At 34.5% G+C, this 17,422-nt stretch overlaps 3 protein-coding genes and 1 pseudogene across 4 annotated transcripts; 2 read left to right on the top strand and 2 right to left on the bottom strand.

Annotated features, from left to right (window-relative positions):
• The first annotated feature begins 305 nt into the window (after positions 1-305).
• LOC104779750 (ABC transporter G family member 21-like) lies at positions 306-3,516 on the top strand. The gene is made up of 5 exons (XM_010504137.3): positions 306-593; positions 683-1,484; positions 1,958-2,158; positions 2,252-2,421; positions 2,789-3,516. The coding sequence occupies exons 1-5, from the start codon at positions 390-392 to the stop codon at positions 3,428-3,430; spliced, it is 2,019 nt and encodes a 672-aa protein (XP_010502439.1). The 5' UTR covers positions 306-389; the 3' UTR covers positions 3,431-3,516.
• Positions 3,517-7,243: 3,727 nt separating this feature from the next.
• LOC104779748 (phospholipid-transporting ATPase 10-like) lies at positions 7,244-12,163 on the top strand. The gene is made up of 10 exons (XM_010504135.3): positions 7,244-7,967; positions 8,115-8,564; positions 8,643-9,538; positions 9,620-9,730; positions 9,816-10,092; positions 10,174-10,262; positions 10,354-10,672; positions 10,756-10,980; positions 11,059-11,250; positions 11,328-12,163. The coding sequence occupies exons 1-10, from the start codon at positions 7,551-7,553 to the stop codon at positions 11,976-11,978; spliced, it is 3,627 nt and encodes a 1,208-aa protein (XP_010502437.1). The 5' UTR covers positions 7,244-7,550; the 3' UTR covers positions 11,979-12,163.
• Positions 12,164-13,807: 1,644 nt separating this feature from the next.
• LOC147945310 (putative calcium-binding protein CML16 pseudogene) lies at positions 13,808-15,122 on the bottom strand (annotated as a pseudogene). The gene has a single exon (XR_015596504.1). The product of XR_015596504.1 is annotated as a putative calcium-binding protein CML16 pseudogene (transcript).
• A 126-nt stretch (positions 15,123-15,248) lies between these two features.
• On the bottom strand, positions 15,249-15,769 carry LOC104779747 (uncharacterized). Its single transcript, XM_010504133.3, has one exon. The coding sequence runs from the start codon at positions 15,767-15,769 to the stop codon at positions 15,266-15,268; it is 504 nt and encodes a 167-aa protein (XP_010502435.1). The 3' UTR covers positions 15,249-15,265.
• Between the last annotated feature and the right edge of the window lie 1,653 nt (positions 15,770-17,422).

Genomic DNA, 17,422 nt, shown 5'->3' with positions numbered 1-17,422 from the left:
AAAATGAAACGAGAATAATATAGATTGATATACAAGACAAATATAGTTGGCTACACAACCTTTCCATTGAAAATAGTTATAATCATATATCATTTTTTTTTCTTTTTCTTAATTCTTAGATAGGACATAGAACTATAGAAGTTTAGTGATGTATGTATTGTATTGAAGAATACTTATCAGTTTACAGATAATTAAGTTGACATTATATGTATTTTAAAAGTAGAAAATGAATTAATTGCGCTATGAATAAAGTATATACTCTCTCCTACTTAATTTTCCCTCCATAGTAAGAGAGAGTCCCCACTTCTTTCCTTTATATACACATCACATTACATGTGAACTTCTCAACTCAACACAACCAAATCTTTCTCTTCTTCATCCCTCTCTAGATGATGCCTCCTAATGAGAAAGAATCTAGGTTTTCGAAAACACCGGGTGCAAACCGACATGAAACTAGTCCGGTTCAAGAAAACCGGTTTAGCTCTCCAAGTCATGTTATCCCATGCCTTGACGACGAAGACCACGACGGTCCGAGTAACCAATCAAGACAATCTTCAGTTCTGCGTCAATCTTTACGTCCTATAACCCTCAAGGTCGTTAAGTTAATAATTCATACATAGATCTTAAGTCATGTATTGTCTTTTTCTCAGTTTTGTTTTTCATTTGTGTTTATATAATGCAGTTTGAAGAGTTGACGTACAGTATTAAATCACAAACCGAGAAAGGAAGCTATTGGTTCGGTTCACAAGAACCAAAACCGAACCGATTAATCCTTAACGGTGTAAGCGGTATAGTCAAACCAGGGGAGTTACTAGCAATGCTTGGTCCATCAGGGAGTGGCAAAACTACGCTTGTAACGGCGTTAGCCGGACGTTTACAAGGGAAGCTATCCGGAACCGTTAGCTATAACGGAACCCCGTTTACAAGCTACGTTAAACGGAAGACAGGGTTCGTTACACAAGACGACGTTCTCTACCCACACTTAACGGTCATGGAGACGCTAACGTACACGGCTTTGCTTCGTTTACCAAAAGAACTGACCCGGAAAGAGAAACTAGAGCAGGCCGAGAAGGTGGTTTCGGATCTTGGGTTGACCCGGTGTTGTCACAGCGTAGTAGGAGGCGGGTTAATCCGAGGAATTTCGGGTGGGGAAAGAAAACGGGTAAGTATCGGCCAAGAAATGCTTGTGAACCCGAGTTTGTTGCTTCTTGATGAGCCAACGTCGGGTCTTGATTCGACCACGGCAGCACGTATAGTGGCCACCTTGAGATCGCTGGCACGTGGCGGCCGGACTGTGGTAACGACGATTCATCAGCCTTCGAGTCGGCTTTATCGAATGTTCGATAAAGTGTTGGTTTTATCGGAAGGATGTCCGATTTATAGTGGAGATTCGGGTCGGGTCATGGAGTATTTTGGTTCTATTGGGTATCAACCCGGTTCGAGTTTCGTTAATCCGGCTGATTTTGTGCTTGATCTTGCTAACGGTAGGTACTAAATTATATTATTGTTTCTAATTATCGTCTATATATACTCATACACGCATGACGATTGACGCATACTACTTGATTTGAATCTGAAGTATATAACACGGCTACACCACTAATATACAAACCGTTACATGTCCCAATCAATTGGTAGGTACAAAATCTATTCGAAATACATTTATGTTTTAAGTTTGAAAAGGGAAAAAAATTTTAAACAGCTAAGTTCGGGTGTAAAGTTAAACACTTTCTTTTTATTTGCTCGTGCATCATGAGATATGTGACAACGACAATTCTATCCTATTCTTTGGATATTTATTACAAAAGGTTTTTGCTTTCTTAATTTAAATCAATCTTGAAAGAGAAAGAAAAGGTTTGTTAATAGTGGGATAAATCATGTGGTTTTGACTATATAGTATATACAGTTCTTGTTATTTAACAATGATTGGAAATATATACATTTTTTTTTTTGGCAGGAATTACTTCGGATACAAGACAATATTGTGATCAAGTCGAAATAAATGGAAGATTAGATCGGCTCGAAGAACAAAACTCAGTGAAACAATCGTTAATTTCGTCTTACAAAAAGAACTTATATCCACCTTTGAAAGAAGAGGTTTCAAGAACATTTCCCCAAGATCAAACGATCACTAGATCGGGGACAAAGTCATTAACAAGTAAGTCTGGTCAAGTCGTTATGTAATAACACTTGATTTTTTTGTTTGTTGATTTCATTTATCATAACGACATTGTTTTTGGATTTTCTGAAGATCGATGGCCAACGAGTTGGTGGATGCAATTCTCAGTTCTACTGAAACGAGGTTTAAAGGAGAGAAGTCATGAATCATTTTCAGGACTTAGAATATTTATGGTCATGTCAGTTTCTTTACTTTCTGGTCTCTTGTGGTGGCATTCCCGCGTTTTCCATATACAAGATCAGGTAAGAAAAAAAAGTAAACCATGGCATTAGAATTTCGATTTCTTTAACATAAATATTTTAAAGTTGGCATTAAATAAGAACATACTTTTATTTTTTTGGCAGCAAATACAATATATTTTACTAAATTTCTTTTAAAATTGAAAGTATACATGTAGAAACATGATCACACAATATTGATTGTTGGGTTATAGATAGAGAATAGTATAAAATAATACTATTACATTTCTTTAGAATAAAGTGCATTTAACAAAAAAGAACACACTATTCATTGTGACACGAACATGAGGAAAACTAAAATAAAATAATTTAACGTATAATAAAACGCATATATTACCTCATTAATATTCTTCTTCACTATTAATTACAGGTGGGTTTACTGTTCTTTTTCTCGATCTTCTGGGGATTCTTCCCTCTCTTCAACGCCATTTTCACTTTCCCTCAAGAAAGACCAATGCTTATAAAAGAGCGATCCTCCGGAATCTACAGACTCTCCTCTTACTACATAGCAAGAACAGTTGGCGATTTACCAATGGAACTAATTCTTCCAACGATCTTTGTCACAATCACATATTGGATGGGAGGTCTTAAGCCATCTTTAACCACATTCCTCATGACTCTTATGATCGTTCTCTACAATGTTCTAGTGGCTCAAGGCGTAGGGTTAGCTCTTGGAGCAATCTTGATGGACGCAAAGAAAGCAGCGACATTGTCTTCGGTGTTAATGCTAGTTTTCTTACTAGCCGGAGGATACTATATTCAACATATACCAGGATTCATCGCGTGGTTGAAGTATGTTTCGTTTAGTCATTATTGCTACAAGCTTCTTGTTGGGGTTCAATACACATGGGATGAGGTTTATGAATGTGGATCGGGGTTGCATTGTAGTGTTATGAATTATGAAGGGATTAAGAATTTGATGATTGGGAATATGATGTGGGATGTTTTGGCCCTTGCCATTATGTTGCTTCTTTATAGGGTTCTTGCTTACTTAGCTCTAAGGAACTTGTGACACCTTTTAATCTATGTGTTTATTTAACTATGTATAACGCAAGTGTAAGATATATATACAAGCTACGTTATTGTCAATTTTCATCATTCATTTGTCTTATTTTATATTGAAGAAAGTATAGTTGGTAATTGGTATAATATCTTGTGTCCACTCCACTATAGTTGCAATTTCTAAAAATCAAAAACACAAACCCTACTACGAAAAATCAAAATGGAAGTAAGTTATCATTAATTTAACCCATGACATCTTAAAGATGATTACGGTAACCAACTTTATGCGCTTAGTGATGATTTAAACCTTAAACGTATCAACACTCACAAAACTAGATAAGACCTTAGTTCATTCATATGTGACACACTCCTCGGTTTCCATCGTTATAAAACGAGTAAGCGTTACTTCACAAGTTTTTGATTGTTTCAAAATATAATGTTTGTATTTGAATCTTGTGCCTGTTATATTATTAGGTTGGATGACTAGACCAGTTAATGTACAACCTAATGAATCGTGTTCTTAAAATTCTAATGATTTTGGATTTTTCATTGGGCTTCCGTCTGTCAATCAGTGAAGCGGCAATCCCATTTTACTCTTATTGGTGTTGATCTTGTAGGTTTAGCCGATTTAGAACAAATGTTAAAAGCTTAAACCCCTTTTTTTTGGATAAGGCTATACAACTTACATCCATCACATATATATACTACTCATTTAACCTATGGTTTATAAGACACAAAATATCTACTAATGTTGATGGGATTATTAAGCACAGAGGCCCAATATCATTTTTCCACCACTACGACAACGACTTCCTTCTTCTTCCTTTATCGTCTTTTCTTCTTTCTTTCCGTTCCGGATTTCTTCTTCACCTCTCTTACTAATTTAGCTATTAATCGATGATTTGATTCCAACAATTGGGTCTAACGTGTATATTCACCTTTGTTGTATATGATCCGAAAGGGCTTTTCCAATAGAATAGGCAAGTTTTTATTTAAAGCTTTTGCTACAATGATAAAAGGGAATCTCAATGTTTTGCCAAGGTAAACGTTATGGACATATAAAATCAATTATATTACAGTATCAAGTATCAACTAAAGTTTAAAATTATTTCAACTATCCTTAGGTATTCCCTGTTTTGTCTCTGACATCATTTTGTTACATCTATATCCAAACCACAACAACATAAATATCCTTATACTATCGGTAGAAATATAAAATGTATGTCACCGTTGATTTTTATTTTTTTGTTCATTAATGGCTGTCACAGGTCATATGAACTTTCTTCATTTATGATATCTAGAAGCTTTTTTTATTCCAATCTTTTTTTTTAAATCCCAAAACGTAAATCCATGACGTCATGGATGATTACAAAGTCACGTGTTAAGGAAGTCAAGAATACTTCGAAAGTCAACTATTCACCCTATTGTATTGCAAAAGATTATTATTTCTAGAATTTAATGACGACGGAACATTATCTTTTTTAAATTCATACTATATAAAAAACTTAAGTAGTGACATGGTCGACATCGTCTGATTATATTGAATTAGTTTGGTTCTAGATATTGAAGAAAGGTACGTCAAGATTAACAACCACGTTGGTGTGTACTACTCTGTAAGAGTATTTCTAAGTTAATTTGAAACGCTTATATCACCATTGTCTAAACAAGTGGTTACTTCCGAAATCGGTTAATTTCACTAACCTCTTAATGGGTTAGTGAAATTTACATTATCCAAGAAACCTAATTTCAACAAAGCTAATAGTATTAAATGATTAAATTTCAAAAAAGTTCTAACCACTATTTTAAAATTATAATGCGGCACATTTTATAGTCAAAGCAATAATGTGTTGATATATTAGTATATTATAGTACTCATTTATAGAGATAGACAATGATGTTAGAAGTTGGAATGGTCGCGAAGCCAGAGATGATGATAATAATACAAGTAGATGAATGGTATGCATGTGTGATTGATAAAATATCACATGAACAACGTTTAATGAACTGGTTTCATACTTAATGATATTGGATTAACATTCTAATATTGACTCACGGGTCTAAACATTGGTCCAACGAAATATAATATTTTATATTTATTTCGTCTTTTAAAAATTAAATTTAGTAGTAAATTTTGAGTAGTTTTTTAATTTATCCTTTTCATAAAAGTGATGTATTATTCTGTCTCTAAAATCTATCAATAATTTTTTTATAGAGTTTTATTTTATTTTTCTAATAAACAAAGATTTAACTTATTGGAGAAAAAGGAAAATACAAAAAAACGAATAGTTTTCTAATAAACAAATAACTATATCTACTGATTACAAAACTTTTTATCATAGAGAAATGGTTAGTTGAATTTTTTTTATTGATAGTAAACTTCTTATAGATGACTTAAATGGTACAATAGTTAGATTCTCATAAACCTCGATGAGTAGGATTGATTTTCAGTTATTTCCGGGATATGAAAAGTAATAGAATAATTCCAAGAAGCTTCCATGTCATGACTCATGAGAAATGGAAGAGAAATCGAATAGAGAAAAATAAATAAATAGATCAGCAATCAACCGATTGCTACGCCTCTTCCAGCTCTTAATAATTGTCATTTCTCTATTTTTTATTGTTGTCTCAAAATACTAGAACAAACAAAAACTAATGAGTACTGTATTTTATTCTAGAGACCTGACATAATGATTTTATAAAGGGATGTTATTGGATTCTAATTTATAAAGACTTTAACAAAATCATAAAATGTGAATAAGTGAAAGATTTTTAAGGATTATTAGAGAGTGTTCTATAATTTTGTTGATTAGTTTTCTAAAATCTTGTAAAATATTTTAAACAATCTCAGTATTTTTGTGATATTTTCCATGACTTTATTTTGTGAAAAGTGTATAAAATCATGAACTAATAACACAATAATTGAATTCATTAATAATCCTAGATTCTTTTGTTTTAATTGAATAACACAAAAATTTAAATGACTTTATAAAAATATGAATCCAATAACCCACAAATTTTAAATAACTTTTTACAAATCACAAACTAATAACTCTAAATTTTAATAAAGTTTAACAAAATTTCGATCTAATAATAACAGAATCTACATAACATTTAAAGTCTTCAAAACTCTATTCAAATCTCAAACCAATAACCCCACTACGATCGGTGCAGTGAATGCTCTGATGATTCGATGAACTGGATTGCAACTTACTTCCGTTGCGCATTAAAACACTTGCGGTTTGATTGATAATTTTTGTATCGCTACAAATATGTGATACATATCGTTTAATTATTAGTAATTATCAAAATATTACTATTAAAAATGATACTATTAAATTGTATTTGTAAGTTCCTTTTTTTCCTTTATTCCCTAATCCCTATGGTTAGTTTAAATTAAAATTAATTATTTGTGTACTTATTTACCATATTTTCTGTCTATTAACAGTTTGTCATTTTGTGTTAGCAATTAGACCTCTAATATTCGAACAAAACTATAAGCTAAAACATAAATGTTACGATCAGTTTAACCTTAATAGTACTCAATCAAGCTAGTTGGTTTTACTATCAAGAGAGTCTAATTACACCATTGTATTTTGTACGGACTGACGACATATTGTAGACTTGTAGTCGTTATATTTATCCAATTTAACCATGCATTTAGGAAATGATCAAACAAGAGTAATAAGGTAAAAAATATACAACTGAATTACGCTATTCTAGAACTAGAAGCAAAAAATACCCGCGTACATATTTTTGATACTTTTCGAAACAAACAATACTCATGACAATTATATCTTTTCTATTTAAAAAAAAAAAAAGAAATAAGAGAAACCTCCGTCAAAAAAGTCAAGAAAACGAGCCAAAAGTGTTACTACGATTCAAAGTCGTCGTTCAAAGTTTGGTTCTCTTTTATAAAAAAAAAATCTTCTTAGCTTCACACATTTTTTAAAAGACTCCATCTTCCCAATTTTTTTCATATCTTAACGATTTCAACATTTCTTCTAACATTCTTTAATTCGTTAACCCAAGTGTGTTCTCCAAGTATTTTCTAAATTAAAACTCCAAAACCACTTCTGTGTTTTTTCTCAAAATTTTCAGACAAGAAGAGAGATTTGTAACTATAAGCAGCTATGGCTGGTGGTACTCCTAGTCCTGGTCCTGGTCGGAGAAGAAGAAGATTACATCTAAGCAAGATCTATTCCTACACTTGTGGCAAATCAAGTTTCAAAGAGGATCACTCCAACATAGGAGGACCCGGTTTCTCTCGTGTTGTCTATTGTAACGAACCGGGTTCTCCGGCAGCTGAACGCCGGAACTACGCCGGAAATTACGTCCGGTCAACGAAATACACCGTCGCTTCTTTCTTCCCTAAATCTCTCTTCGAGCAGTTCCGCCGCGTAGCTAACTTCTACTTTCTAGTCACCGGAGTCTTGTCGTTGACTGATCTCTCTCCTTATGGAGCCGTTAGTGCTCTCTTGCCTCTTGCTCTCGTCATCTCCGCCACAATGGTTAAAGAAGGTATCGAAGATTGGCGCCGTAAACAACAGGTCCGCCCGATCTTAAAAACTCAATCTTTACTCTAGAAAAGTCAAACTTTGCTATTCAAGTTTTAGGTACAAAAATAAAGTTTCGATTTTTATTAAAACTTCCATAAAGTATGGATCTTTATGAATCAAAATTTAATTTTTTTTTAGGATATTGAGGTGAATAACAGAAAGGTCAAAGTACACGACGGGAATGGAATATTCCGGCAAGAAGAGTGGAGCAATCTAAGAGTAGGTGACATAGTGAGAGTTGAAAAAGACGAGTTTTTTCCGGCGGATCTTTTGTTACTGTCGTCGAGCTACGAGGACTCGATCTGTTATGTAGAGACGATGAATCTCGACGGAGAGACGAATCTGAAAGTGAAACAAGGACTTGAAGCGACTTCTTCGTTGTTGAATCAAGATTCAGATTTCAAAGATTTCAAAGCACTTGTTAGATGTGAAGATCCAAATGTGAATCTTTATGTGTTTGTTGGGACTTTGGCTCTTGAAGAAGAGAGGTTTCCATTGTCGATTCAACAGATTCTTCTACGTGATTCCAAGCTTAGAAACACAGAGTATGTCTACGGAGCTGTTGTTTTCACCGGACATGACACAAAGGTACGACCTTTTTTAAAATCTGCTCTGTTCTCTCACTCTGTTTTGGACTCTTGAGTTAAACCCAAATTTGAATAACAGGTGATTCAGAATTCAACTGATCCACCGTCAAAGAGAAGTAGGATTGAGAGGAAGATGGACAAGATTATATACCTAATGTTTGGTTTGGTGTTTCTAATGTCATTCGTTGGATCAATCATCTTTGGAGTTGAGACTAGAGAGGATAAAGTCAAGAACGGAAGAACAGAGAGATGGTATTTGAAACCAGATGATGCAGATATCTTCTTTGATCCGGAGAGAGCTCCAATGGCTGCAATTTACCACTTCTTCACAGCCGTGATGCTTTACAGTTACTTCATTCCCATTTCGCTTTACGTTTCCATTGAGATTGTTAAAGTGCTTCAGAGCATTTTCATCAATAGGGACATTCATATGTATTATGAAGAAACTGATAAACCAGCGCAGGCACGGACTTCGAATTTGAATGAAGAGCTTGGTATGGTTGATACAATTCTATCTGACAAAACCGGGACTTTGACTTGCAACTCAATGGAGTTTATCAAGTGTTCTATCGCTGGTACTGCTTATGGACGTGGTATAACTGAGGTTGAGAGAGCTATGGCTGTGAGAAGCGGTGGTTCGCCTTTGGTTAATGAAGATTTGGATGTTGTTGTTGACAGTTCTGCTCCTAAGATTAAAGGGTTTAACTTTGTGGATGAAAGGGTTATGAATGGGAATTGGGTTAGGCAGCCTCAAGCTTCCGTGTTGCAGAAGTTTTTTAGATTGCTTGCTGTGTGTCACACGGCTATACCTGAGACTGATGAAGAGACTGGGAATGTCTCTTATGAAGCTGAGTCTCCTGATGAAGCTGCCTTTGTAGTTGCAGCTCGAGAGTTTGGTTTTGAGTTCTTTAACCGGACACAAAATGGAATCTCGTTTCGTGAATTGGATCTTGCATCAGGGGAAAAAATAGAAAGGTTCGTTTTTTCAGACTCACTTGTTTTTGATGTAAGGTTGCGATTTCTCTTAACTCATGTTTTCCTCTGTTCGTGCTGCAGGGTTTATAGGTTACTAAACGTTCTTGAGTTCAATAGTACGAGGAAGAGGATGTCTGTTATTGTAAGAGACGATGACGGGAAGCTTTTGCTGTTGTCTAAAGGAGCTGACAAGTAAGACTGAAACATAGTTTGAAACCTTGTTCGAAAGACTTTAACTAACGCTGATTTTGTTGTGTGTTGTGTGTTCTGTTTCTAGTGTAATGTTCGAAAGACTTGCAAAGCACGGTCGTCAATTCGAGGCGAAAACACAAGAACATGTAAACCAATATGCAGATGCAGGTCTAAGGACTCTGATACTTGCGTACCGTGAGGTTGATGAGAATGAGTACATAGAGTTCAACAAGAATTTCAATGAAGCTAAAGCTTCGGTGAGTGAAGATCGTGAGACTTTGATCGACGAAATCACGGATAGGATGGAGCGCGACCTTATTCTCCTTGGTGCTACTGCTGTTGAGGACAAACTTCAGAATGGGGTATGACTTTAATGAAATACTATATAAAGCTACGAGGTTAAGGTTTTTGGAATTAATGGTTTTCATTGATGTGTGTTTCAGGTCCCGGAATGTATTGACAAACTTGCTCAAGCTGGAATCAAGATTTGGGTTCTAACTGGAGACAAGATGGAAACAGCTATCAATATTGGGTATTGAATCTTGAATCTGTCTGAAAACATTAATGTTCTTATTCTTGTGTGTGTGTTTTTTGGTTACTGACTTCAAAATCTTCTATTGCAGATTTGCTTCTAGTTTACTAAGACAAGAGATGAAACAGATCATCATAAATCTTGAGACACCTCAAATCAAATCTCTAGAGAAATCTGGAGGCAAAGACGAAATCGAATTGGCATCAAGAGAAAGCGTTGTGATGCAACTACAAGCAGGAAAGGCTTTACTCGCTGAATCAGGAGCGAGCTCTGAAGCATTTGCTTTGATCATTGATGGCAAATCTCTAACCTATGCACTCGAGGATGAAATCAAGAAAACGTTTCTTGATCTTGCCACTGGTTGTGCCTCTGTGATTTGCTGTAGATCATCACCTAAACAAAAAGCATTGGTACAATCTCTAAATCTTGATGACATTTCTCATGTTTTTTATCCTCCAGTTTCAATTCTAACAATTATATTCGGGTATTCTAGGTTACACGGTTGGTTAAATCCGGAACTGGAAAGACAACCTTAGCAATTGGCGATGGAGCAAACGATGTAGGAATGCTTCAAGAAGCAGACATTGGTGTTGGTATTAGCGGTGTTGAAGGAATGCAAGCAGTGATGTCTAGTGATATCGCCATTGCGCAATTCCGATATCTAGAACGTTTATTGTTAGTCCATGGTCATTGGTGTTACAGCAGAATCGCATCCATGGTAAAATAGACTGAAACTTCTCTCTGATTACCCCATTCGTCTCCATCATTCTCTTACCCTGCGTTTTCGCCTTTGCAGATTTGTTACTTCTTTTACAAGAACATCACATTCGGAGTCACAGTGTTCTTATATGAAGCTTACACTTCCTTCTCGGGACAACCTGCATACAACGACTGGTTCCTTTCTCTTTTCAACGTCTTTTTCTCTTCCCTCCCTGTCATTGCCCTTGGAGTCTTTGATCAGGACGTCTCAGCTCGCTTCTGTTACAAGGTAGGCTTAAAGAATAAGAATTACCCTTTTTTAACCCCTGCTACAGTCACTTACCCTTTTTTCTTTGTTAATGGCAGTTTCCATTGCTATACCAAGAAGGTGTGCAGAACATTCTCTTCAGCTGGAAAAGGATTATAGGATGGATGTTAAATGGATTCGTAAGCGCTCTGGCCATTTTCTTCCTCTGCAAGGAATCTCTAAAACACCAACTATTTGACTCCAATGGCAAGACCGCAGGCCGAGAAATTCTCGGTGGAACAATGTACACTTGCGTCGTATGGGTCGTCAATCTCCAGATGGCTTTAGCAATAAGTTACTTCACTTGGGTCCAACACATTGTGATTTGGGGATCGATAGCCTTCTGGTACATCTTCCTCATGATCTATGGAGCTATGACCCCAAGTTTCTCATCCGATGCATACAAGGTCTTCCTCGAAGCCCTAGCTCCTGCTCCTTCCTACTGGCTCACCACTTTATTCGTCATGATCTTCGCTTTGATCCCATACTTCGTCTACAAGTCAGTGCAAATGAGGTTTTTCCCTAAATACCATCAAATGATTCAGTGGATACGGTACGAGGGTCACTCTAATGATCCAGAGTTCGTTGAGATGGTGAGGCAGAGGTCGATTAGACCCACCACCGTCGGATACACCGCGAGAAGAGCCGCAAGTGTACGGCGCTCCGCTAGGTTTCACGATCAGATCTATAAGGATCTTGTTGGTATCTGAAGAGTATAGATTTGTTTCTCTGTAAATATATGCTATAGCGTATATCTCTAACTTGGAGACTAGGGTTTTCTTTTCTTGAGATTCCTTGCCAGAAAAGGCTTCTGTAATTTTATTTCACACACACACGCAAATGTTTTGTACATACAGTAATTTTTTTAGATTAAATTCATGTATTTTTTATTTTATTGTTGTCTTTAGAATTTGATCGATTATTAGAAATATAAATTTCCTATGATGATTAGTTTTTAGTTTTTAATTTTTAATTTTTAATTTGCCAAGTACTACAATAGTAAATCTAGAATTAATTGTTTATTCTGATTATATCTTAATTAATCTGACCCTTTTTGAGAATAATAAAAGAAAAATCCCATACGTACACTGTCAGTCCAATGTATTTAGACCACACCAAAAAGTCAAGACAACAAATTTTGGAAATTCAAAGTTCAGACAAAGACATAAAGAAAAAGATCCTATTGTGTTTTGTTCTGGGTACGAGAATTGAATACACTCGATCAAGAACATGTATGAGAGACTAGACAACCTTTACCTACGGAAATTGTGTGAATCTGAGGAACAAAACAAAGCATGTAAGCGGAGCCGCAACAACTTTCAAAGATGTTGGCCAATCGAACTTAATCAGAACCATCTCACATATTGTAGCAATCAAAGATCCAATAAAATTGAGATTTTAAAAAAAAATTAATTTTTAGATCTCAAAAACTAACCGCAATACTCTGACCACTTCGTCAAATATAACATTAAGATAATTAATTATAAGATAAAAGCAAAATTAAGTAAAATATACACAAAACATAATAAAAATAACAAAAAATAAATTCTGGTTGGAATTTAAGAATTTTTAGGAGTTAGGGCAGTGGTGACAACCGACAACAATGTTGTTCCATAACTAAAAAGGTATATGTTTCCACATAATTTGTACATCTTTGTTCCATTTACTGCCAGATCAATGTCTTCATTTGAGATATGTTGTATTTCTTACATTTTTCCTATTTGGTGAGATTTTTCTTTGATATTTTTTACAGAAAAAAAAAAATTAACCTGTCAACTGATTACAAATTGGTTACCAATCAGAGCTAAAAACTTTTATCATAAATAAATGGATAGTTGTTTTGTCCAAAAAAATGGATAGTTGATTTTTTTTATTGATAGTAAAATTATTAATTAATCTGACCCTTTTAAAAAAAAATAAAAGAAAAATCCCATACGTCCACTCACCACTGTCCTGTCCAGTCCAATGTATTTAGACCACACCAAAAAGCTAAGACAACAAATTTTGGAAATTCAAAGTTCAGACAAAGACATAGAGAGAAGGATCCTGTGAGGTTCGATAAATTCCTACTTAATTTTTGTTTCGTCAACGATTTCAATTATTTAACTGTTTTGACCATTACAATGCTACACCATTGCAAGTTTGCAACAACTGGCTATGTTAATCCAAATGCACCCATTAGCCATTACTCATATGCTTTTATCTTTTAAACCCAAATGCACTCAACAGTATATACCATTCGAAGTCCAAAAAACTCTAAATTTAATTTAAATGCAACTAAATTACTATAACTTTGCCAAATCACTTGTAATATTTTTATAACTTTGTCTCCCATCTTAAATTTTTGAAAAATCATTGATTATACTACACAATAGTATAGATTAAGTAGACTCATTAACAAAAGAAAAGATATTGGAATTTGCTTATACTTTCAATTTTTTTTTGTCAAAAAGTCAATCTTGACATGACATTTTTAATTAGTACTACCATTCTACCAAATTAAACCTTTACGTCACTCCACCAACGGATCACAAATTAATTAACAGAAGATTAACGCATTGTTAATTGCACAAGTTGCATGAAGACAAAAATAGTAAAAAAAAACAAACAGAAAATAACTAATTAGGAAGAAGCAGTTAATCCAAGAAAATCAGAAGCAGATTTAGCCATAATATGAGAAAACTCATTGAAACTAATAACACCGTCACCGTTAGAATCAGCTTCCCTCATCATCTCCGTCAACTCACGGTAAGTCAACGGATGTCCCATTTTAGCCATTGACCCGGCAAGTTCCGCCGCCGTAATCAAACCGTTACCGTCGCGATCAAACGACCGGAAAACCTCCATCAGCTGCTCCTGGTTGATCAGAACCTCTTCATTGAGATCAGGCAATATCGCCACGACAAGCTCGTCGAACTCGACGGATCCGTTGCCGTTGCGGTCGATTTGGTTTAAGAGGAGAGAGATCTGATCGCCGCGTGGTTTGATCCCTAGAGAACGGAGAAGCGCCGCGAGCTCAAGCTGTGTTAAGCTGCCGTCGTTGTTCATGTCGAAACGTGCGAAGATGTCTTTGAGTTGTTTGATTTGATCGGTTGGTTTCGTCGACGCCATTGATGAAAGGATTTGGAGTTTTTTTTCTTCTAGGGTTTCATTTTGAAAATGTTGGGGATGAATAGTTACTTAAAGTAGAAGAAACCGCGTTTTTGGAGACGAAGTTGAAAGTAACAATAACTATTATTGATATATGTAGAGTTGAATAGTAAATTAGAAATTTAATTGCATTATCTAAAAGTTTTAGATTGGTGCTATTTTCAATTATTGGATAAGATATTAATATGTGGAGACAAATTAAAGGAGGGATTGACGGTGAAATCATTAAATTGGAAATTGGGTAGGAAGCACATCACACAGCTATATTTTTGTCTTATAATTATAATTATTTTTATTTTGTGATAAATATATTCAAATGGACCGTTACCGATTCTTTAATTTTATAGTTTTGATATTTTTATCATTTCATTTACCATATAAGATTTTTTTAGAGTGTATTTTTTTAAAAAGAAATCAACAATAATTAAAGGTATTTTTTCCAAATTTCTACTTAACGTTTTGTTAGAATATTTCTAACACCTATAAAAAAAATAGGTGAAGTAGGTTTATGTTTTTATCATTTTAGTTACCATACAAGAATTCAATTACCACTTTATTCTTCACCATCCGTGTATTATTAAACATACTAACTAAATTTATGTTTAGGTATAATAAATTTTGATTTGTTGTGCTTTAAAGTTTTGGAAATTTAATCTTTCAAGACCATGTGATATTTATTTATTTGGAAGGTCAAAATTGAATTTTGTATGAGGTGGATATTAATAGAGTAAGAACTTGTCAATTATATGAATTTTTCTTAAAGCAATATCATTTGTTAAAATTTTGAGTGGTATAGTAGTATGAATTACTTAAATTTGCAACAAGCACACTAAAAGAAAATTCCAACCTAGTGGATATCTTTATTTCGATATAATTTAGGTGAAGTTGTGAATATATAATCCAAGGAGTAGAAATTTTCTTCGACGATCTCATAACGACTTACAAATCTTAGGTCAAAGTTGTCATTACCACAATTTGACATTGACGAAGAATTTTGAACCCTCTCTTGTCCCCAGAAGCTTCCAAACAAAAACTCACCATTCTTTGAAAACTCCTCTAACGCTTGTTCAACTTCTTCTATACACCTAAGACCTTCCATCTCCATACTCATGGTCATAGACTCTTTCATCCATCCCGAATCAACCTCCGTATTTTCTCGACGACATTCGCAACAAAGCCCCATTCTTTTTATCTTTCGATTTATCCCCCATTTTGTGTAACACTTTCTCGTGTTCTTGACCAGCTTTTGAGGAAGTCCAAGGAAGATGAAGATCGCGATCTGGAGAACAAGACAGTTGCAACAACACGATACAACGACGCAATCAGCTGCAAATGTGTTGAGATCTTCCATGGAATCTTGAATGAGAGAGTCGAATAAGAAATAGAAAGGCAATATAAGAAGTTAAAGAACAAACTAAATCCTAACATATTTTGGGATATTTGGTTTGAAGGAAGTCCTCTTTGTTCTTTGCTTCTATAAGGAAGGCATTGGGGAAAATTGCTAAGCAAGGATGCCAAGGAAGCATAAATAATAAATGAAGTTATATTTTAGATAATATAATGTGTGAACAGAATTTATGAGATTACGATAATCGTGGCTAATTTTTCCTTGAATAACACTCTACATTAAATAAGCCATTCGATCAAGATATCCTTTTTTGGTAGGGTATGGCTATGGCCGAAGAAAATGGTTTTTGATCAAATTATTAAAATCATTTCTTTATTTTTTTATTTTTATTTTTGATAACTCAGGACTGATCCTAAAAGCTTTCTAGGCCCAAAGACTAATCTCCTGGGACCGGAGGAAACCATGTTAAATTTCGAACCCCCGTGGCCAATGCTACTCCTGTTAAATGAAAAAATCATTTATTTATCTTAACAAAAGCATAAAGTTTGTTTCATGAATATCATATTAGAAACGTAAATTCCATTCGTCCTCGAAGCTGAAAATGAGCAAGTGATTACAAATCTTTCTGGAAATTAGCAATCGAAGTAATTAATAAAGTATTAAAAAGTTCATATAAATTGATAGAATAAGTGTGAATCCCTTGAAAGACATGACGTAATTCAAAACTCTTTGTGGAAAGCTGTCCATTGTGTACACGTTAAGTATATTTTCTTATTAACATCAAAAGCATAGGCTATGTGAATCGGTACATGAAGATACGATGACACATTGATACGTTTGGCAACAATATGCATTGACCTTTTTAAAAAGACCATGCCTAACTGTCTAAGTATGGCGAAGATTAAAAAACAATAACAACAACAACAACAACAAAAATTGATATCAATATGGAAATAGAAACATATAATTGGTAAGTAATTTGAAAAAAAAAAAAAAAAGAAGAGGACGTTTCAAAACAAACGCTTGCCTTGCCTCATGAAGTTTTGGAAATGCTTAAAAGAGTTGTGTAACTCGTTGACGCTGCCAATGTGTTTTCTTGACTATGAAGAAATTTCGATTATGATTTTTGACTCATTTGATCCTTGGGATCTCTCGGGCCAAAGTTATTGAAAATTTTCTCAAGTTTGGGAATACAATAAGCTTCTGCTTTTCTTTGGGCTTACGTGATTGGACATCTGCAGATTTGCTTATACAAATTGGGCTTAATAAATTTGATGCATGAATATTGGTGGAAAGCAAAGTTTACAGAAGTCCTTCATTTTTGCAAATCGTTTGTGTAATATGGTAGCTCATAATTTGGCTAAATTTGATTTTAGTCAAGAATTATTCTGATTTTGTAAACCCGTCGTCTTGGCTCAAACAACTTATGTGTACATTTGTCAAATTAAAAAAAAAATATATATATAATCGAAAGTTAGAATACGATCACGTTAAGGGAAAAAATAGAAGGCTTGCGAAAAAACGCCATCAACAAAACAAATGTACTCCGAGCAAGCTCTTCAAAGCGGTTTGCATTATATCACAAGTTAAAAACATCAAACAGGATCGAGTGCAAGTGCTTATAGTACCAAAAATCTTTAGTCCTCTTTTTTTTTT

The sequence above is a fragment of the Camelina sativa genome, chromosome 4 (genome assembly GCF_030686135.1).
Source record: "Camelina sativa cultivar CO46 ecotype springtype chromosome 4, ASM3068613v1".
Taxonomy (NCBI): domain Eukaryota; kingdom Viridiplantae; phylum Streptophyta; class Magnoliopsida; order Brassicales; family Brassicaceae; genus Camelina; species Camelina sativa.
This window is presented reverse-complemented; position numbering and strand designations above follow the sequence as displayed.

What these genes read in the sequence shown, in the direction of transcription:
- LOC104779750 (XM_010504137.3), top strand. Translation starts at nt 390, where the DNA reads ATGATGCCTCCTAATGAGAAAGAATCTAGGTTTTCGAAAACACCGGGT. An exon ending in GGGGACAAAGTCATTAACAA is followed by an intron (nt 2,159 to 2,251) that starts GTAAGTCTGGTC and finishes GATTTTCTGAAG; the next exon opens with ATCGATGGCCAACGAGTTGG. An exon ending in TTTTCCATATACAAGATCAG is followed by an intron (nt 2,422 to 2,788) that starts GTAAGAAAAAAA and finishes TATTAATTACAG; the next exon opens with GTGGGTTTACTGTTCTTTTT.
- LOC104779748 (XM_010504135.3), top strand. Translation starts at nt 7,551, where the DNA reads ATGGCTGGTGGTACTCCTAGTCCTGGTCCTGGTCGGAGAAGAAGAAGA. An exon ending in TTGTCTAAAGGAGCTGACAA is followed by an intron (nt 9,731 to 9,815) that starts GTAAGACTGAAA and finishes TTCTGTTTCTAG; the next exon opens with TGTAATGTTCGAAAGACTTG. An exon ending in CAGCTCGCTTCTGTTACAAG is followed by an intron (nt 11,251 to 11,327) that starts GTAGGCTTAAAG and finishes TGTTAATGGCAG; the next exon opens with TTTCCATTGCTATACCAAGA.
- LOC104779747 (XM_010504133.3), bottom strand. Translation starts at nt 15,769, where the DNA reads ATGGAAGATCTCAACACATTTGCAGCTGATTGCGTCGTTGTATCGTGT.